We start from the raw sequence: 22,266 nt of genomic DNA on the forward strand, positions 1-22,266 counted from the left end.
ATTTTGAATTCAAAACTTTAAAAACATTTAAAAATTGTTTGACATAATCAGGAAAAATAAAATATATAAAAATAAATTAGGGAGCTCTTAATTTGGGGTCTGTGGACATTTTAAATATTTTGCTAACTGTTTTTCATATAATTGGTTTCCTTTGTAGTTCTACATAGTATTTTATTTTAGGCATTTAAAAACATTCTCAGAAGGGGCATCCCCAGACTGGCAAATAGGTTCATGAAACAATAAAAGTTAAGAGCCCCTGCTCAAAATGAACCATGCTGTGACTCTTTGGTTCACTCTTTCCAGGATATCCATTTAAGTGGGGTGTCAGGCCAGCCATGTCTCATTCCTCTCCAGGCTGCACTCAGAACTTCCTGTCATGCCTAAGGGGCTACATCTATCTACCCTGTCCTCTTTTCAGCTTCCTTTTAAATGTTTCTCCCATTAGAATGTAAACTTTTTGAGGGTTGACATTGTCTTTCTTTTGACTTTTGTTTATGTTCCTAATGTTTAATACAGTCCTTGGCACATAGTAAGAACTTAATAAATGCTAGTTGACTGACAGAATGGGCTGGCAGTCCCTGAAGCTGTTTCCCAGAAGCAAAGTCACTCTCTTTCTGAAGAAGTATAAGTCACTGCTGTCCTTATCCCTTCACCTCTTTGGGTGTGGCTGTAAAACAAGGAGTTTGGACCCAATGATCTCCATGGCTTTTTCTAAAATACTGTGATTCTAGGAAAATATCTGTGTCTCTTCTGCATAATCCATCCTGCAGTGTTCCATAAGCACTCAGTTGTTGTCACCACTCACTGTACACAAATATCTAGCTGAAACTTTTATTGACAAAGTCTGAATACTTGATGTTAGTGATTCAATTTACTGCCTGTGCAATACATAGAAACAAGTTGCAAGGCATGGAAAACCAGCTAACCTCACAGGGATCTGCTTGTTTGGTACATGCATAAGATCTATTTATTTTGCTCCCACCACAGTCCAACTTTACCCAGGACCCTTGGTGCTACCCCACTACCCTCTGGGGAGATTTTATATCATATGCTTCCTGATCACAGCTGTTTACCATGTCACCTCAGAGTGGGAATGAGAAAATGAAAAACGTAAGGGAGCAAATGGGGGTCTGGAAAAATGACATAACCCAAGGCAACAAGTTTGTTGGACCAGGTATAAAAGAATCAATGATTCACACAATTATGACAAAGGTTCTTTTTAATTTTTTTTTCCTTTTCATAACATACAAATTTATCCTTCCTAAGAACAGAACCCTATTTTTCGCATTCATTATTCTATTTAATTTTGCAAAACCTACTGCTTTCTAGGAATATAATTTTCATAGAAAAAGATTTTTATACACATTAGTGCTGAAGTAAGAGCTACTATATTCTTTTGCTTGTGATTTTGTCTTCCTATGAATCACTAAGCATGACTTGCTGTGATACTAATTAAAACTGTGTAAGAAGCTTGATGTGTCACATTTAGTGGCTCCAAACTTCAGTCATGAAGTCTCTTTTCACACTCCAAATTGGTTCTGGTGTCCACCCTGGTGTTTTTGTCTGCCTCCCTCATAGACACGATTTAAAAAGAAAAAATGTTGTTCAACTGTTACATCGTAAAAATTTCTTTTCTTATCATACTCATTGATAAACTGTGCTCTTTGAGTAGTAGAATTCAAATCTATGTTAGTACAGGCTGACAGAAAAAAAGTCACTTTTTCAGTACCGTGCTTAGTCTCGAGGATTATCTTATAATATATTATCTCAGTTTGGTCATTTGTTTCACAAATTATGGAATCAGTGTTGGCCACCAAAAACAAGTCCAATTTCTACCTCTAATTTCTCACCAATTAACTTCCTACTCACTTCCAAAACCCACCGCTACCTTAATAGGTCAATTCCTTCCCGCACCTAAAGGCAAAGGGAGTACACTGGCTAAAAGCAGAATAGAACCGTAGGAATTTTGAATTGGAAAGGGGTTTTTTGCTCTTCAAATGAGAAACCAAAGGCTCAGTAAGAAAAGGATTTGCTCAAAAAAACACAATTATTTTGTAACAGATAAAAATCTGGATTTTTTTGCTCCCTTGAACATTATATATGATCAAGGATGGCACTCTGGAGGCAGGCTAGATAAAAGTCAACACTCTTTAAATAAAGGGCCCTAAGTTTAGGTTGGACTATGCCTGACCCAAAACATAGGCAATGGGAGAAAAGGAAATGGCATCTGATCAAGAGATCAAAATACTCCATTTGTAGGGTCCCTACTACAACATGTATTATTCTTTATTTGAATTCACTCTTTCCATTTACCTATTTCAACCATAGTGGCAGCTCATTATATTCTTTTACCTTTACAAGTATGAAGGTGACACAGTTGCTAGGCCCCTTCAAAAATTACTGGTCTCCTCAGTTATACATAAACTCTTAAAGGGAATGAGGATCAATGCATATGCACATAATCAACTTTAGAGGGATCCAAAAGAGAGAAGTAGTTGATAAGATTTTTGTAAATAAATTACAAACCAGGCAGAACAAGGAAAAGCAAATAGCATGAATGATCCACACTGGTTACTACAGAGTTAAACAATCAAGAATAAACAGTGAGTGAGTGAGTGTGTGTGTGATATGCTTTAAGGGGACATTATGATGTTAGGAACTCTTCACTGGGGAAACAAAATTAAGCAGAAAAGTACAAAGGTAAGAAGATAAAAGCATGACCTGAGTATAGTTCAAACTTAAAATAAGAAACTGAATTTTTAAAACTTTAAAATGTTGCAGGGAGAAGATGTTGGTCCTTCACCAATCAAATTTGGATAGGAACCCTCCTATGTCCCCACCCCAAAAATCATCAACTAACAGAACATATTTAAGAAGATTCCTAGGATATAAAGGCAGTATAGTCTTAGACCATAAAAAAGCACTGCGCTCAGAACAAAACCATCTTCTAGAGATAATGTAGTATAACATAGCAGAAAGCACACTGGTTTTGGAACCAGAGCTCAGGGTTCAAGTATTGCCTCCTGCCACTTATTTATGACCTTGGAAAAGTCACTGGACTTCTCAATCTAGGTCCCTCACCCATAAAATAAAGGCGATGATATGTGCTTGACCTACTTCATTCTGTCATGATGAAAAGTACTCCTTGTAAATCTTGAAGTTCTCCATAAAAGTAATCACTTAGTTCTAACATTTAGAATCTAACAGTTCTGATATTTACATGGTTTTATAAGTCATTCTAATTTCAGAAAAACTGTACTTTTTTAAAAAAAAGATACAATGATCAAGATTCCTATTGCTATAGTGATGGAGTTTATTAAATATTAAAGGAAATAAAAAAGCAGCATGACTTTTGCTTCTTTCCTATTAACTTCGATCTTACCATAAAAATAACTCCAGAGATGTCATTTGGAGACAAAGATAATTTTTCTCAAAATCAATGACAATAGAAAAAAATGCATTTGTTACTTTAAACTAAAAGTCTTGTCCAAGTTAGTTCTTACTTAAATTATTTTCATTCATCTTGACAGGCTGCAGGAAGTAAAGGGCTGATTTACAGGGGCAGCATTAGGCAGGGTTCCTTGAAGAGTTGACAATTTCTGTATTCCTGGAAAGACAGATGGGTCTTCCACCTCCAAGGCTTCTTTCTGTAATGTTTATCACTTGGCATTACAACCCTGCTGAGGAGTTAAATGGTTGAATAATCACATCTCTTTTAATTTCCTATAAAACCATATAACATGGGATTTGGAAGCTGAGAGGTTCTGGCAAGTCAAGAAGTGTCTCATCCTCTGTTGGAGAACTAAATGTGTAGAAAACTTTCGCACACCTGGAGCAGAGGATTTCCTTACAATTCAATCAAGGGGAACAAGCGTCTGAAGTAAAACAAGTTTCCTACAGCCTTTGGTAGTATGCCACAAATCAGCTAAATATTTGATAGATAATATACAATAACTCTACCTGAAAAAAATCCTCAAATAATTACTTAACAGGCATGGGGTTTTTTTTTCCTTTCTACCAGGATGTAAAAAAAATGTTCTCTCCCTTTCCCTCACCAAAAGACAACAGGATTCAAAAATATATATATTTTACAGAGTAGCTCCACCATTTTCCTTATAACTTTCCTTGATGCCTTACCTTTACTGCCAAATCAGGATGGAGTCCTCCCTCCCTTGACTTCTTAAAGCATTACATATCTCTTGCCCTTTAGCACTGTATGTAATGTATTTATCTATATTCATGTTGATTTCATCTTCATTTCTGTCTTATTTCATCTAACACATTTTAAGTTCTTTGAGAGCAGAAGCAATGTTATTCATCTCCAGATTTCTTAACACGCACAACCTACTGCAATACTTAATAAGCCCTCAATAAAGTGTTTATTTAATTGAAATGAAGTGACATTGTCCATCCTTTCTTCCTACAATGACCAGAGATGTGCTGAAGTTTAATAACCTGTCCCTGTACCATTTTAAAGGACACCTCACCTGCTGTCATTTGGCTTCAAAAGGGTTGGTGGTGATAGGATTATTTTTAAATGACATTCCTGCAGGAAAGAAATAAAGAGCAACGCCAGAAGAGTTGAGCATGCACGATTTGAAAAAAAGTTTCCAGTGTCCTGCAGGGTTGGAAAACATCTTTACAAACAAGGAACTCACACACCCGACTTCCACATTCCCCCAAGCACCAGCACTCCTGGAAACAGCTGGCCGATCATACTAATTCAAGAACAACAGGGACTGACCGTGAGGAGGGAAAGTTAAAAAGTCCTGCAGGTTACTGAGCTGCCTCCAGCTACTTCTTTGTTGGCACTAGGAGACCTCACAGCTGGCGCACTCAAGGGCACAAATTAACACTCTCCCACCGGGAGAGCTAACAGTGCAAGTGGCTCAAAAGTATGAGCTTTTCTCCCCCAGCCGTCCCCCTCTAACCTTAGAATCCCCTACTGTGCCCCTTCGAAATCCCTTTCTCTTCCTTCCCGCTCCTCCCCTTTTCTTCTCCCTTTGGCATTTCTAACAGTCTCCCAAAGTCCAGAGCATCCCTCTGTCCGGTGGCCCGGAGCGCTTGCTCCTGCTGGTGCTGCTGCGGTTTGGGCCGCCGCCCTCCCGGTTCGAACCCGCCCGCCTGCCCCAAGCCAGCAGGGTGAGTGGCTGAGGGGATGGGGGTGGAAGTAGAGAAAGAGGAGAGTGCAGAGCTGCAGGACGGCGGCGAACCGGGAAGAGGAGGAGGAGGAGGAGGTGAGTGAGGGCCCTGATACTTAAGATGACACAGGAGAGAAGGGGGTGGGGGGGCGGCTAGCCCCGTCCTTCCTCTTCCCCCGCCTCCCCCTGCACAAGCCAAGCAGCCGCAGTGGCTCCGGCGCTAAATTCCAGCCTGGTGCAAGGACTGAGACCCACAAGAGAGCACGCACACGGGCGGACACACACACACACACAGACACACACACAGACACACACACAGACACAGACACAGACACACACACACAGACACACACACACACACACACACACACACACACACACACACACACACACACACACACACACACACACACACACACACACACACACACACACACACACACACACACACACACACACACACACACACACACCGGGTCTCCATCTCGTGCACCCTCCAGAACTGGGGCGATGCAGGCGGGGAAGGGAGGCTTGTCCGGAGCCCGGCCGGGCAGCGGGGTCAGGGCCGAGAGCCGCCACGGGAGCCCCAAACGTGCCGGGCGGCCGCGAGGCCGGAGCCGCTCCCGGCGCGGCACGGGCCCCGTCTCCACCAGCACCCCCACCCACTCCTTCCTTCCCGTTCCCAGAGCTCCCCACCCGCCAGGCCCCAGCCAAGGAGGAGGCCGGTTCGCAACCCCTCCCGGGTCTTCCCCCGTCCCCCGTCCGCAGCCCCCGCGGCGTCTCACCTTCTGGCTTTATCTGGGCTCTCTTCTGACCGCGGGCTGCGCTGGAAGTCCGGCGAGAATCAGGGCTTTCTCCCCGCTCTCATTCCTGCCCCAGCGCTCGCTTCCTTCCCTCCTTCGCTCCCCGCCTGCCCGGGCTTGCTGGCTTTCTTCTCTACCCCCCCTCCCCTCCTCCCTTCCCGCCACCCCTCCCCTTTTCCTCCACCTCCTTCCTTCTCTCCCGACCGCCCGCGTCCGCCTGCCTATTCGGCGGGTGCCGCTCCGCTCCTCCTGCCAGCGGCGGGCAGCGGAGTCTGCTCCCCGGGCGCCCCCCGCCCCTCTCCTCTCGCCTCTCCCTCGGTCCTCCTGCCCGCGGCCCGTGGGCTCTGGCTCCCTCTCCTCCTCTCCCGGGTTAGCAGGAGGCGGCGGCGGCGGCGGCAGACACACAAGAGCCCTATTGTATTACTGACACCGCTGGCTCCCACGCTCCGCCTCTTCCCTTTCCCTCCCTGCCAGAGCCCTCTCCCTCGCAGACTGGCTTCGGCCGCGGAGCTCCCCTCTCTTCCTGCCGGAGGCTCCGAAGGAAGCTGAGGGGGGCCTCCCCCCGACTTCGCCCTATACCTGCCGAGGCGGCTGCCCCGGAGTCACCGCCCCCTGCCACCCCCCGATCTCCCCTGCCTCCCGGCCGCTTCTCCCCTTCCCACAGACAGCCGTGCCAAGCGGCCAAGTAAGTACCTCCTCCTCAGGCGCCGCCGCTCACACGCCAGGCATCCTGAACTTTTCCGCGCACCCACTCGGCGGTACCAGACCGTGCCACAGCCGCCGCCTCCACCACCTCCTAGTTTTGACACTGGCACCTCTCTGCCTCCGCCTCTCTCCCTCACCCTCCTGAGGAGGGCTCTACTCTTGCAGATGCCCTGCTCTGTCCCCTACCAGGTGGGTCATTTCTCGGGTCCTGCCCCCTCCTAGGCTCAGGAGATATCTCCTTTGTTTGAAACGCGGACGGGTTAAGGAGGGGAGGGCCAGCACGGGACAACAGATGGAGTAGGAAGAAGGGGGAGGGGGAACCACCTGTTTTGTTACCTAATCCGGAAAGCAGGGTTTTCGTTAATGAGGCTTCTGTCTCAGACACACCATCCCTTTCAATCACTGATGAGCTAGGTGGTCACTGCTTTAATTGGATGTAATAATAAATAGAGCCAAAGTGGCTCTTAACGGAATACATTTATTAAAACCAGGGTACCAGTGACAGATAACAGCGTTTAAGTGATGGAACGCCAGATCTATCTTCTTAGAAATAAGTCCTTTAAGATCATAATTAACTCGTGGAGTACTTTTCACTCGTAGTATTAAATATAATAGACCCTCTTGGTCGATTAGAAAGCAAAATGTAAATTCTCTATATTAAATGGTTAGAAGCATATTACCTACAAATGGGAAAGTGTTAACCTGAAGTATTCAAGTCAAGATTTTTTTTTAACTTTCTTAAGAAAAAGGTGCATTCATGAAATAGAAGGCATAAATATGGTACAAGAAGAGAAGAAAGGCAGTGCACAACATTTTGTTTCATTTGAAAATCAAGAAGTTGTAATAGGGAACTGAAAAATCTAACTTCTCTTTACTTTTTTTGTCAACTCAGCCTGACATGATGGAAAGAGCACAGGATATGGAGGCAGAGTAATTGGATTAAAATCTCAGCTCTTCACTTACCTGTCACCTGGGTGACTGTTTGAGAAGTCACTTAGCCTTTCTCACCTGTAAAATGATGGAGTTTGCCTAAGTTTCTAACTAACTCTAAATTGATTTTCTCATGCTTTCTGAAACATCATGTGTATGATCTGGCAAGATCAAGGAAGACTTCACGATGGCAATGGCACCCGAGGCAGGCCTTTCAGGCGGGAAAAAATTTCAGCAGGCAGAGTCATTGAGGTGAGAGGATTCCAGGCATGGCATACAACTGCTACAAAAGCAAAGTGGTGGGAAAAAAATCAGGGAATGGCTAAAACAGTCTATGAGAGGGACTAGTAAACCTCTGCCTAAGCTCCTTTAGCAATTAATACGTACTATCAGTAAATAACCCAGCATGGCCCTTGATTTGAACAAACGTCTTTTTAACTGACTATCTTTGATGTATGACACATCAGCAAACCATCGACTACACACATTTCCCCCCCCCCAAAAAAATTACATAGCAAAATATGAAAGAAGAATAGTGACTGATACATAAAGCAATATCACCTACTGTATTTGACCAGATGCTTTTAAATTTAAATAGCTGTGGTCAATATATTGTGTTGGTTTTGTTTTCTTCACTGTGCATCATTTTCATACTTGTAGAAGTATTACGATATCAGCCAAAAGCTAATGCAATCTCTGGTTACATGAAGAGAAATACCTGCAAGCAAAGCTAGGAATACCATGTATGGAAGTTACAGAGGTGAATTTAGGCATGATATAAGGAAAAACTTCCTGGCAATTAGAGCTATCCAAAAATGGAATGTGCTGCCTCAGTTCACCTCACTAGAGGTCTTCAAGCAAAGAGTGCATGGCCACATGGCTGGGATTTTGCAAAGGAAATTCTTGTTTAAGTATCTGTTGTCCTGGATGATCTCTGTGGTCCCTTCCAATTCAGAGAGCCTATCATTCTCTTAAATTTGCCTAGATGTAGGTAACAGTGTGAACCCCAGGGTGGATTACAGATCAATGGAAGTAAAAAATCCAAGGTTTTTAAATGTCATTTCCTGTGTTTTCACAATATAGTAATTAGAGCTGGAAGAGACCTTAAAGATTATCTGCTAAAGCCTTCATTGTTGAGAAGATGAAGGAAACTGAGGCTTTAAGTGGAGTTAAGTGACTTTGCTTAGTTTACATATTTGGTAAAATAGCAGCTGATCTGGGCAGTTTTGTGGTCCAGTGGATAGAGTGACGAGCCTGGAATCAGGAAAATTTGAATTCAAATCTGACCTCAGACACTTACTAACTATGTAACCTTGGACAAGTCATTTAACCCTGTTTGCCTCAGTTTCCTCATCTGTAAAATGAGCACGAGAAGGAAATGGCAAATCCCTTCAGTATCTTTGCCAAGAAAACTCCAAATGGGGTCAGGAAGAGTCAGACATAACTGACATAATTATCTTTTCTTGTCTGCCATCTGAATATATCTGTATATACATACATACACACATACCCACACACACACATATAAGTGATAACAACCTGGACACCTGTATTAGAAACTAGTTCAGCAAGTAGATGTTATTGGTATTTTGCATTTTCCTTGCATCAGAAGGTGATGTTCGGGTCTCAAGTTACACTAAGACAAACATATGACCAGAATTTCACCACCATAATTGTATTATTCAATATTCTAATAAGATCCACAATAATATTCTCAAAAAGAACTCTTAAATCAACTTTGTTTTTTAAATTTAAAAAAGCTTGCATATGTATTTATCAATATTACATGATTGAGATAATGGTGGAAATGATCACACATATAAGAAAGTCTCATTCTTAATAAGACATAAGGTGAATTAAAAATAACATTGAAATAGTTTTTGGTGTTAGTTTTAAACATAAAAAGTTTTAGACATATATATATGCATACACACACATGATATTTTGTACAATGTAGGCAATGTTTGTTGAATAAATATACTTGTGGTCATTCTTTTTTTATCACTTGCCTGGTGTGTTGCTTTAAAATACCAGTTATAAAATCCACATGAGTTCTGGAGATAGCTTAATCAGCATGCTTAATTTTAGGATTTGATTTGGCAATATGTTTGTAGTCTATATTTATTTTAGGGATTTCAATGGTTTGGAGGGTCCCGCTGCCTCCATCTAAAGAGTAGAAATCAAAATAGCTCATTTAATTGGCTTTGAGGCTTTTCAAAAAGAAATTCCTGACTGGGAGGGTTGAAGGTAAAAAATAACTACTAGTGGATATCCACGGATATTTCTGTTATACTTGATAACAAGAAAATAAGAATTAGTAGCTTACATAAGGATTGCAAAATATTTTATATATATATATATCATCTCATTTAATCTTTACAACAGTCCTTCAGTATAAGCAGTATTATTATTCCTATTTTACAGATAAGAAAACTGAGTGACAGAAAAGATAGATAACTTTCCCTCTGCTACACAACTCCTAAGTGTCAGAGGCAGAATTGGATTCATGGACTCTTGTGAGTCCAGCTACTTTTTCCTCTAAGCCACATTGTTAAAGTGTTTACTTCCCATAAAAAGCTGCTCATCCGTTTCCTTTTCCAAGGTCTCCTCTTCTACAATGTATGTTCAGGCATGGTTATGTACATGTAAAAGTTCTTTTCTTATGCTACATGAGTGTTCATACCCAAACAAACTAAAGACTCTTGCAGTTGGAATACAAGTGAAATGAACATACTGTAGTTGTTATCAATCAATCCGTAAACATTTATTAAGCACCTACAATTCACCAGGTACCGTGCTAAGTTCTGGGGATACAAAGAAAGGTAAAAGATAATCAAAGAGCTCCCAGTCTAACGAGGGACACAAAATGCAAACAATTATGCATCAACCTGTACATGTAATTAGACTCATTGTCCATTCTAGAGTCACCAGGGCTGGAAGAGGCTTCATTTTACCTGTGTTACTCAATCACATGAAGAACAAAGCATTGCTGACAGAAGGCTGATAACATCCCTAGACCAGTCCTGTGCCAGATGTTGATGCCATGGATGAGTAATAGTGATCATCTAACTCTTGTTGGAATCTTTTGTGTGGTTTATTTTCCTTGCAGAGTTGTTTTCACTGTTAGTAGTGGAAAGAAAAGAAATACCAGATATCAAATTGGAGAATTTAGGAGAAGTTAAGAAATGTCTTATTCCAGAAATTTACCATAGACTGTGTGGCATTGGATTCATAAATACTGTGTCAATTTTAAGAGAGATTTGCTGACCCTAGCAATGAGTTACTTATTACCAAATTTTTTTTATGTTAGCTCATATTTCTCTTCATTTATACAATAGTAGTAGTAGTAGCTAACATTTATAAATCTCTAAGGTTTGTATAGATAAATAGATATGTAAAGATATATTTACATATATATATATAGCTTTACAACCATTTATATATGTGTATATGTGTTACGTGTATTGGTATATATATATACATATATGTATATAGCTTTATAAACCTTAAAGGGCCCTATGTTTATTATTATATAAAATAATATATTTTCATGTAGATATTAATCTTATTTGTTCCTCATTACACTTAGTGACAGTGGCAGCTAGGTGCTGCTGTGGATAGAGAACCAGACCTGGAATCAGGAAGACCTGATTTCAAATTTGGCCTCTGACACTTACTAGCTACATGACCCTGGTCAAGTCACTTAACCCTGTTTACCTCAATTTCCTTATCTATAAAATGAATTTGAGATGGAAATGGCAAACCACTTCAGTATCTTTACCAAGAAAACCCCAAAATAGGGTCACTAAAAGTTGGACATGACTGAAAAAGTGACTGAACAACACACCCAGTGAGGAACTGATATCCTTATTTTATAGATGAGGAAACTTAATCTTTAAGAGGTTAAGTGACTAAGCAGATAGTAAGTATCCAGATTTCCACAGATAGTAAGTATCCAAGGCAAAATCTGAATTTGGGTCTTCTAGACTCCACATCCATCATTGTATCAATTACACTACTCTAACTGTAAGAAATGGGGCATAGAATTCTCTAAAACAGTGGACTATGAAAACTGAACCCACTGGGGAAAGAGGGAGAATCTAACTCTTCTCTATTGCTCTAATAAACTCTATACCTCAGTCCTGCATCTTAGAAAATATTTGCCAGGACAGAGTAATACATATCCCTTTAGTTATAATGGAAGGAATTTGGTCCTGCCCACCTACTTTCAAAACAGCTCAGGAATGAACTTTTCTAGGAAGCACTCCTCAATTGATTCTTGCTTCTAGCAGCTGGTGGATTGAAGGCAACATTTAGAGTTCTTATGAAATAAGTATGTTCAGTAGTCATGTTGTTGCAAGTTTGTACACTCAAGGTCATATAGGTTGTGAGTTTGCCTCTGTTCATTTTTCCATTGCAATCATTTTTCAGTCACATCCAACTCTTTGTGATCCCATCAGGGATTTTCTTGACAAAGATACTGGAGTGGTTTGCCATTTCTTCCTCCAGTTTACTTTACAGATGAGAAACTGAGGCAAACAGCATTAAGTGACTTGCCTAGGGTCACACAACTAGTAAATGTCTGGGGTCATATTTGAACTTAGGAAGTCTTCCTGTCATAGCCTGCTCTCTATCCACTATGCCACCTAGTGTCTAAGTCAGTTTATATGCTACTTTATAAATGGATTTTTTTTTAACAGAATAGATAAAATGCTTGATTTGGATTCTGGAAGATGTGGGTTCAGATTGCGTGTCTGACACTTATTAGATGTGTGACCATGAGTGAGTCATTAAAAATTTCTCTGGTCATCAGTTTCATGATCTTTAAAATGGAGAAAATAATATCTGTAGTTCTTGCCTTACAGGTGTGTCCTGAGGCTCAAATGAAACTGTATGCAAATTGTTTTGTAAACTTTAAAGAGCTATAGAAATGTCAGTTATTATTGTACCCATCATTGAGAGGCAGTGTGTCCTATTAGACAGGGCTAGTCTTAGAACCAGGAAAGACCCCAGTTTAAGTTTCTGCTCTGACACTTGGTTACTAACACTCTGCTGACACAGCTCTAGGCTTCTCTCTTAAGACTGAAAGTAACAGAGAAGGTGCTAATCTGCATTGGTAGATGGAAATTTACTCTACCAGTGAAATCACACATCTAGTCTATATCCCCCCTGTATTCTTTAATACTTCAAAGAGCAATGCTTCTTCTGCTGCACCTTTTCCCCACACCTTACTAATCTGTTTTATGAGCAGCTGCAGCCAAAAAATTTATCATTTGGTGACCAATCATGTCATAAAGAGCCTCTTTGAACTTAGCGAGGGTGCTCCTCAGACAATAGATATACTTGACCAAACCTCTTAAAAAAGCCTTTCTAGCTTGGTAGGACCCACCAGAATTCCTTCTAGCATTCAGCTCAGTGCCATGATGAGACACTAGAGAGCTACTTTAGAAGAAGATGTCATGTTGTGGCAGCTATGTGATGCAGTGGATAAAACATTGGCCCTGGTGTCAGCAGGACCCTGAGTTCAAATCTGGCCTCTGACATTTACTAGTTGTTTGACTCTGGGCAAGTCACTTAACCCCAATTGCCTCACCTGCCACCCCCACCCCCTAACTCTCCTATGTGTGTGTGTGTTCATCCTTTGTTGCCGAAGAAGACCATGCCATCAGTGAAATGATGACATGACTTGCACTTGACTTTGTTTTGAGTGAAGGAGGGCTGTGCAGGTCACCAGCCTCACTTCTCCTCCAGAGTCATCTGAATCCAATGACCAGATATTCATCAGGATGACTGGAGATGACCCAGAATAAGGCAATTGGGGTTAAGTGACTTGCCCAAGGTCACACAGCTAGTGAGTGTCAAGTGTCTGAGGTGAGATTTGAACTCAGATCCTCCTGACTCCTGCACTGGTGCTCTATCCACTGCACCACACAGCTGCCCCTACTAACTCTCCTATAGTATACTTGAAGGCAAGGACTATGTGTTCTACGCTTTTCAGGAAGACTTAGGTTTACATTCCATTTCAGATACTTGCTGGCAGTGTGATCTTGGCCAAGACATTTAAGTTCTCTGGGCCACAGATTCTTCATCCGTAAAATGAAATGTTTGCATTCGTAGGCCTCTGAGTTTCCTTCCAGTTCTAAAGCTATAGTAATAGCTATGATATTCCCAATATACATACGTATACATATTGTCCTGTCCCCAGCATCTACCATAAATGGGATTATATTTGTTACAAGTGTTTAGCACGTACAGAAATACTTATTCTCCTCCTTTCCCATAGTGGGGCCATCTCCAGTCATCCTGGAGGAGAAGTGAGGCTGGTGACCTGCACAGCCCTCCCTCACTCAAAACAAAATCAAGTGCCTGTCATGTCATCATTTCTTGGATGTCATGATCCTCTTTGAAAATGAAGGACGAACACAATACGCAATGGATTCTCAGTGTCTTTTTTTTGAAGACTGGATTTCTATTTCTCCTAGGCTGGAACTACAGGGGCTGCACACTGATCCCAAGGGCTCACCATAGTAATGATGAACTTAAGTTTGGCTACCCAGTCACTTAAATCCACAGCATCTCAAAACTCCTGAATGTTAGATTTGCTAACATCAGCCTTCCTGGTAGTTGGGATTTCTGGTATGTGCCATCACTCCTGGTTCATTATATTTTAATGGCTCTTACTCTTAGGGTCTTTAATTTTTTTTTTTAACTAGCAAGTGTCTACTATATGTAAGGCACTGTGACAGGATCTTAGAACATCATTAACTCAATGTTAGCAAAGAAAAGTCATGTTATTTTGGTCTTTTAGACCACATGCTATAAATCAGCCATTCTAACCAAACATACAGATTCCAGAGCAGTATGTTCTAGTACCATCATTCTTGAGCTCTGTCAGTTTATGGGCCACAATAGGGCAAAGGAGCTCCCATTCACCCTACTCTAGTCCACCTATACCAACCAGACAGAATTTTCATTGCAAAAAGCAACAACCACTTTACCACAGTTCATGGAAAATACAGTGGTACCACTTTCAGCTAGCTACCAGTTAGATGTGCTTATATGTGTTTTTTTAAATAAAACATGAGTTCAGTATTCAAGGAAGCAATAAAATATAGACCAGTGGTGTTAGGAAGCTGGTTATTGCTGCTGTACTCATTACTTCTCTCCTGTTGTTGGGAACCACAACCATAACACTCTTGCAACTTTCTCCACCTTCTCCAAGCCCCACAAAGATTTAGTACCACATTTCAAACCTTTCTGTATACTTTTAAAAGTTTGGTCACTTCTCCCCCCCCAAAAAAAAGATCCCCTCCTACAGTCAGCCCCTTATCCCCTTACAGCATTTGATACATTGCCTGGCACATAGAAGCAATTTAATAATTTCTGATTTTTAGAACTTTTTTGCCTCCCACTCAAAGGGGTTAGAACATGATTTAGCATACTACTGTCTAAAAGTTGATGAAGTATAATGTAGAGAATAGAACAGTAGTCTTAGAGTCTGGAAGACCCAGATTCTAATCCCACCTTAGTCACTTGCTAATTATGTGACCCTGGGCAAGTCACTTAACCCCAGGGGGTCTGGTTTCCTCAGGGATAAAATAAGGGTACAGGAGGCCTTCTGGGTGTGTACTCTTATAATGCTCATGTAATGCAAATACTGTGATGCTATCAACAATATTACAGGAGACTACAGATTCTTCCCTAGAACACAGTTTGTAAAGAAGAGATGTAAGAGGGAAAGTATTGGTGTTAAGAATAAGGAAAATTGCATTCTAGTCTGAACTTCATGACTGTAACTTTAGATAAACCACTTTAGCTCTGTTTTACAGTTTTCTCATCTGTGAAGCAAAGATAATAATTTCTACTTGACTTACCTCACAAGGTTGTTGTGAGAGTCAAGATAAATAATCTATGTAAAAGTTAAAAACACAGTATAAAGACAGGGTAAGAAAAGAGAATACCATCAATATAATAATGCATAGAAATGTGTTTAAAATTTCTTACAAGAAAGTTTTGTTAAATACACATTGAATATATATGTCATCTAGTTAATTTCATTATTTGAAGAATTCTTTTCCATACTAGAGGTATTGAAAAAGATGCACAGAAAAATTAACTTTACCCTGATAATCACATTCAGTAGAGTTGAAGATCCAGGGATAAGTATTGGTAGAAGTAAATTTGATCCCAGTCTACTTTGGAAGACATAATTCAGTTATACTTAGCTTAGTCACATAGATATTCAAAATTTGATTATTAAGGCAATCTCTGTAGAGTAAAGGAAGATTATGGGCTACATCTTTACAACCCTTATTTTTTCTAAATACTATCTTATTTTTTTCCAGCTGCAGATAAAAACAATTTTTAACATTCATTTTTAAAAATTTTGAGCTCCAAATTCTCTACCTCCCTGCCTCAGATGGTAAGCAATCTTATATAGGATATACATGTGCAATCATGCAAAACATATTAGTCACATACAAACCTTATTATAAAGAAAACATACATAAGCAACTTGGGATACAAAGCACTGGGAATATACAAAAATGAAGAAGTAGACTGGAAAAAGTTAGATTCTAGTAGGCAATATATGAATGCAAATACAGTGATATGAACTAGAATATGACTCAGCAATCGTCAGCAAGCATTTATTAAGTACCTACTGTGTGCACTGTGTGTATAGACACAAAAATAGTCCCACAAAAATAGACCCAAAAGAAGCCCACAGAGGGGAGGTGACATGCAAACAACTATGAAGAAACAAGATACGGCATATATACAAGATATATAATATTTCTCTTGTATATATACAAGATAAATAGCAGATAATCTCAGAAGGAAGGCAGTAACATTAAGAAGAATACAAAGTTGTGATAGGTCAAAATTAATAAAAAATGTTAGTTATGTGATATGTCAAATTTGAAGAGAGAACTAAAAATCTACAAAAACAAAACAGACTGAAAATGCCTAGGTATAGTATGATAGGCACAGTCATTTGTATGGACATGAATTTTTGAGTTTTCAAATACTAAACTAGAAGTAAACTTTGTTGTTGTTTAGACATTGCCAGTTTTGTCCAACTCCTCCTGACCCCTTTTGGAGTTTTCTTGTTAAAGATACTGGATTGGTTTGGCATTTCCTTCTATAGTTCATCTTACAGATAAAGAGATTGAGGCAAAATGGGGTTAAATGATTTGCCCAGGGTCACATAGCTAGCAAGTGTCTGAGGTCACATTTGAACTCAGGACTACCTGACTATAAACTCAGCACTCTAGCCACTTAGAATAGCTGTCTGAAAAGGTGGCTAGCAATTGTACTAGAAATCTGTCCTTTGATAACTAGTTAGATGAGAATTGTTTATACTTAGGATGTGTAAGAATTAGCCTAAGTGGCCAATAAGTATTGCTGATATGCTTGTCTTTCAAGTGTGTAGAATCCACTTATCATAATCCCTCTGGTATCCAACCTTTCTTAGAACACTTAAATTTGAAAATGAATGAAGTACATAAAATATTCCCCTACATGAAAATGATGCTACAGATCCATTTTGGTGATATATAACTTATTTTTCTTCAGTAATCTTGGGCTACATTATAATCACCCTACGTTTTCATACATCATACAAGTTTGTGAGGAAAATTGGCCAGAGTTGGGGACATACATTATGCCTTTCAACAAGGCAAAGCTCATTTGACCCATCAGATCAAACATGGATAATCTTGTTCTCTCCAGCCAACTCAGCTAACCAGCCTTCATTCATTCATTCAACAGGTATTTGTTGAATGCCTGATCAAAAATATATTGAAGAAGAGTTTAAGATCCATTATGGCAAATAAAACACAATTTAAATGATTAAGAAAGAAAAATGGCTAGCATTTACATAACACTTTAAAGTTTGCAAAGCATTTTATAAATACTATCTCATTTGATCCTTACAACAATCCTGTGATATTGTTGCTTTTATTATCCCCATTTTACAGATGAAGAAGCTGAGTAGTCAGAAGTTAAATAACTTGCCTAGGGTCAGACAGCTAATCAATGCCTCAAGGCAGGGTTTAAACTCCAGTCTTCCTGATTCCAAGTCAAGTACTCTTATCTATTATACCACCATTCTGCCTAGGACTATATGATACTAGTAATAACATCGAGGTAGTTTGTGATTGAGTTTCACATGTCTGGTACAAATCCCAGAATCTGAGTTGGAATGGACACAAGAGCCTATCTAGGCCAACCCAGAACTGAACACGACCCTCTTTACCCCATGCCTAATATGTTCAGTCTTTGGCTCAAAGACCTTTAGAGGCAGCCCGTTCCCACTTTTGGGTAGTGCCAATCGTTAGGAAGTTTTTCCTTCCTCAAGCCCCATTGTTCTAATTCTGCTTTCCTGGAGCAAAGAAAAGAACTTGAATCCCTCTTTCTTTTTACAATCTTTCAAATATGTGAAGACACTAGTCATCTTCTCCTGTGTTTCCTCTTCTCCAGGCTGAACATCCCCAATTCTTTCTTTTTTTCTTTTTAATAAATTTTTATTGATTTCTTTTATTTTTACATTGCTTTACTATTTAGTTGGGGAGGCAAGATATAACTATATGAAAAATTCAGTGATAAGACTTACATAATAGTTTCAAGATAGCAATAGGTGGTATTTCATTATCCTTGAATGAACAGTTTAAAATAATAATTACTGTGGAAATTCAGAGGAAGGAGGTATCACAGATTTGGATGTTAGGTGAGCCTTTATGGAGTCCATTATTGGGGGACACAGAGAGTTAAGTTGGATAAAGAATTTAGGGCCACATGAAAGGCTTTGAGTTAGAGGCTAAGGAATTTGAACACTCTGGTATACATAACAGTGAGCCATTGAAGGATTTTGAGGAAGAGAGTAAGATGAAAGGGGTGGTTTGAGAATTAATTTAGGTGGTATCTACTCCACTTCTGGGCAAATCAACACCAGGATGTAAATGAATCTGGTTATACAGAAAAAGAAAGCATACTATTACCAATAAGCCATGCTATATCTATATATTTTGCTGAGGTAACTAGGTGACAGCTAGGGGGCACAGTGGATAGAGTCAGGAAGACCAATATTTGCATCCTGCCTTAGACACTGGATATTTGACCATGAACAAGTCCCTTAACCTTTCTCGGACTCAGTTCTCTCATCTGTAAAATGGAGAGAATAGTTACACCTACCTTCCAGGGTTGCTATGAGGATCAAATTTATATATACATATATATATATATGTATGTATGTATGTGGGTGTATGCATACACACACACACACACACACACACACACACACACACACACACACACACAGCTTTGCATGCCTTCAAACATAAACTGGCAACCAGGTGGCACAATGGGTAAGAGGGCTGGACTTGGAGCAAGGAAGACAAAATTCCAATCCTGCTTTATACACTTGCTAATTGTGTGACCCTAGGCAAATCACTTAACCTCTGTTTGCCTCAATTTCTGTAACTACAAAATAGTTAGAATAATAACACCTCTGTTGGAAGGATCAAGTGAGGTAACACATGTACAGTGTTTTACAAATGTTAAAGCACTATGTTAATGCTAATTAATAATAAAAGTCATATAAATGCTAAAAAAAAAACCAATTAATCTAGGATAAATTAAGATTGGGTAGAGAATTACTGGAGCAAGGGAGATCTTATAGAATGAGGCTGTTAATTAAAGTATGGCACAGTCCAAGTTTAGGGTGATGAGGAAATAGGACCTAGACCAGAGATTCTTAATCTTTCTGTGTATGTCACGTATCCCTTTAGCAACCTAGTGAAGCCTATGGACCTCTTCTTGGACCTTTTCTCTGAAGGTTTTAAAATACGTTTAGCAGTTTGCACAAGCCTGTAATCTCAGCTACCTGGAAAGCTGAGGTTGTCAGATTTGGGAGTTCTAAGCTACAGGGGCTAAGGTGTTAGCACTAAGTCCAGCATTAATATGATAAGCCCATGGGAGGAGAGACCACCAGATTCCCTAAAGAGGGACAAACCACCCGAGGTCAGAAATGGAGCAAATCAAAATTCACATGCCAATCAGGAGTGATGTTGAACCTCTTGCTTTTTAAACTCTCTCTGCTTTTTAAAAAGAAAATGCATAAAAGAAAATGCTTAAGATCACAAAGGAAACCAATTATCTTGAAATAAAATTATCAAAAAAATTGTTAAGATAAATTATTCAACCTCAAGTTAAGAACCCCTAGTTTAGACTAATAGTGGTAGCAAATTTTTGTCCATTAAAGATGGGTGTTATAGCAGCCAGAAGTCACTCAAGCCAAGTCTGTCAAGTAAAGTGGATGATCAAACTGAATAGGTAATTTGTGACTACAAGATAATGACATCAATTTTTTTAGTGACTTACAAATTAACTCTGAAAGCATTTCAAAAAGGAGCTCTAAGAACACTTTAGGCAATGAAAGAAGTCCACAGCTTTACAAGGTTATTTGAAAAATAATAATCTGGAAGTATATTTTTTTAAAACTTGCTTGCATTTGGACAACATGTTAAAAATGTGCCATGTCTGCCAAAGAGAAAATCAAGCTTATGCTGAATTAATACAGGCATAGTGTCAAGAACAAAAGAGGCAATAGACTCACTATATTTGGTACTGGTCAGACACATGAAATATTTCGTTTAGTTCCGTGCATGATCAGGAACTGGCCCAGGAGAGCCTATTGCTAAATTTTCAGTATGAGCATTTACACTGCGGATATCAACAAATGCTGAAAATCAGGATTTAATTGATTGTTTTGTTGGCTGTCAACTTTAAAAAGTGATCGAGAAAATATGAGTAATGTAGATTAATAGTGTGTTTTGTGTCCATCTTCCCCTCTCCCTGCTGTTAAAAATTTACCATCATACTCCAGATCTGAAAACAATGTCATTTGAGAAATGATTGAAGAAATTTGGAATTTTTAGCCTGAAGGGGTTTAATAAGGCTGTCATATGGAGAAAAAAAAGATTCTATTTCTCTTGTGTAACATAAGGAAGCAGAACTAGGATAGAAGTTGTTAGAGGAAAAATGGGGCTCATTGGAAGAAGAATTATAGTGATTAGAGAGGTTCAAAAGGACTTCATCATTACAGGTACAGTATTCAAGGACAGGATCACCCAGTCAAAGACATTGCAGTTTGGGTTCAAGTTTTGGGTAGAAATTGTACATCAGTTTCATGATGGCATGTTTGCCCGGGTTCTGGATAGTGGACAAAGCTCTCATGCCTTGTCAGTCACCAATGGAGTGAAACAGGGCTGTGTGCTTGCTCCCTTGCTTTTTAGCATGATGTTTTCAGCCATGTTGACAAATGCTTTCAATGAGGATGAACATGGCATCAAGGTCAACTACCATACTGATTGTGAGTTCTTCAATTTGAAAAGGCTACAAGCCAAGACCAAAGTGGAGGGAGTGTTGGTGCATGATTTTCTGTTTGCAGATGATTGTGCACTCAATGCAGCCTCTGAAGCTGAGATGCAACAAAGTATGGATCAATTCTCTGCTGCATGTGCTAATTTTGACCTAATAATTAACATTAAGAAAACACAGGTGTTTCATCAGCCACCACCACACCATCCATACATGGAACCATCGATTACAACAAATAGAGAAGTTTTGAATGCTGTGCATAAGTTCACTTACTTATCTTCGTAGTGTACCTTCAAGGGATGTACACATTGACAATGAAGTTGATACATGCATTGCCAGAGCTAGCTCAGTGTTTGGGAGGCTCTGAAGAAAAGTTTGGGAGTGAAAAGGTATTCGACTGACTACCAAACTGAAGGTCTACAGAACCGTTGTGCTGACCTCATTGTTATATGCTTGTGAAACATAAACAGTTGATCAGTGCCACGCCAGGAAACTGAATCGCTTCCATCTGAAGCATCTTAGGAAGATTCTGAGGATCACCTGGCAGAACAAGGTACCAGACACTGAAGTCCTTGCTTGAGCTGAACTGCCAAGTATTCAAACTATGCTTCAGAGAGCACAACTCCGATGGGCTGGCCACATTGTTCGAATGCAAAATGTACATTTGCCAAAAAGACTATTTTATGGAGAACTCGAAGGGGCAGGCCATCACATGTGGCCAGAAGAAACGATACAAGGATACTCTCAAGGTCTCTCTCAAGAACTTTGGATTTGACTGTGCAACATGGGAGATACTGGCACAAGACTGCTCAGCATGGCATGCTCACATCAGAAAGAGTTCTGTGCTCTTTGAGCAAAGCAGAATTGAGACAACACAAAGTAAACGCAGCATGCACAAATTTGGGATATCCACCCCACATATTTGCATGGACTATCTGTACCCAACCTGTGGTAGAGCATTCCGAGCTTGTATTAGTCTGATCAGCCATACTCGGACACACTGAAATTTCACTTTATCATGGTGATGTCATTTTGGTCCTCTTCGAGAATGAAGGGCAACAACCAAACGGGAAAGAAGTTTGGACAAGATTACCTCTAGATTCCTTCAAGCTTTAAAATTCAGTTCATCTAAATCACGATATTTTATAGTTATATATATATATATATATATATATAATCTATAAACAATCTGTTGATAGCAGCCATGTAGCACAGTTGATAGAGCTCCAGGTATGTAGTCAGAAAGACCAGAGTTCAAATTCAACCTAAGGTATTTACTAGCTGTGTGACCTTGGGTAAGTCACTTA

At 39.8% G+C, this 22,266-nt stretch overlaps 3 protein-coding genes across 8 annotated transcripts in view; 1 reads left to right on the forward strand and 2 right to left on the reverse strand.

The window, feature by feature from the left end:
• The window catches only part of JADE3 (jade family PHD finger 3), a 189,133-nt gene extending 182,377 nt beyond the window's left edge, over positions 1–6,756 (reverse strand). For 2 of the 6 annotated variants that reach the window (XM_072614543.1, XM_072614539.1), the window contains exon 1: positions 6,638–6,756. The gene's annotated coding sequence lies outside the window, so the exon portion shown is untranslated. Of the gene's footprint in view, positions 1–3,503; positions 3,648–4,487; positions 4,547–5,926; positions 6,039–6,637 lie in introns of those variants that run through there. The other 4 variants (XM_072614541.1, XM_072614537.1, XM_072614538.1 and 1 more) reach the window with 3 other exon arrangements.
• Positions 5,576–10,785, forward strand: LOC140506895 (uncharacterized). Its single transcript, XM_072614548.1, has 3 exons — positions 5,576–6,838; positions 7,749–7,831; positions 10,502–10,785. Exon 1 carries the CDS (start codon positions 5,652–5,654, stop codon positions 6,369–6,371), a length of 720 nt encoding a protein of 239 aa, XP_072470649.1. The 5' UTR covers positions 5,576–5,651; the 3' UTR covers positions 6,372–6,838; positions 7,749–7,831; positions 10,502–10,785.
• Positions 10,325–22,266, reverse strand: part of RP2 (RP2 activator of ARL3 GTPase) — a 76,455-nt gene continuing 64,513 nt past the window's right edge. The window contains exon 6 of the transcript XR_011968149.1: positions 10,325–10,699. The gene's annotated coding sequence lies outside the window, so the exon portion shown is untranslated. The remainder of the gene's footprint in view (positions 10,700–22,266) is intronic.

The sequence above is a fragment of the Notamacropus eugenii genome, chromosome 5 (assembly GCF_028372415.1).
Source record: "Notamacropus eugenii isolate mMacEug1 chromosome 5, mMacEug1.pri_v2, whole genome shotgun sequence".
Taxonomy (NCBI): domain Eukaryota; kingdom Metazoa; phylum Chordata; class Mammalia; order Diprotodontia; family Macropodidae; genus Notamacropus; species Notamacropus eugenii.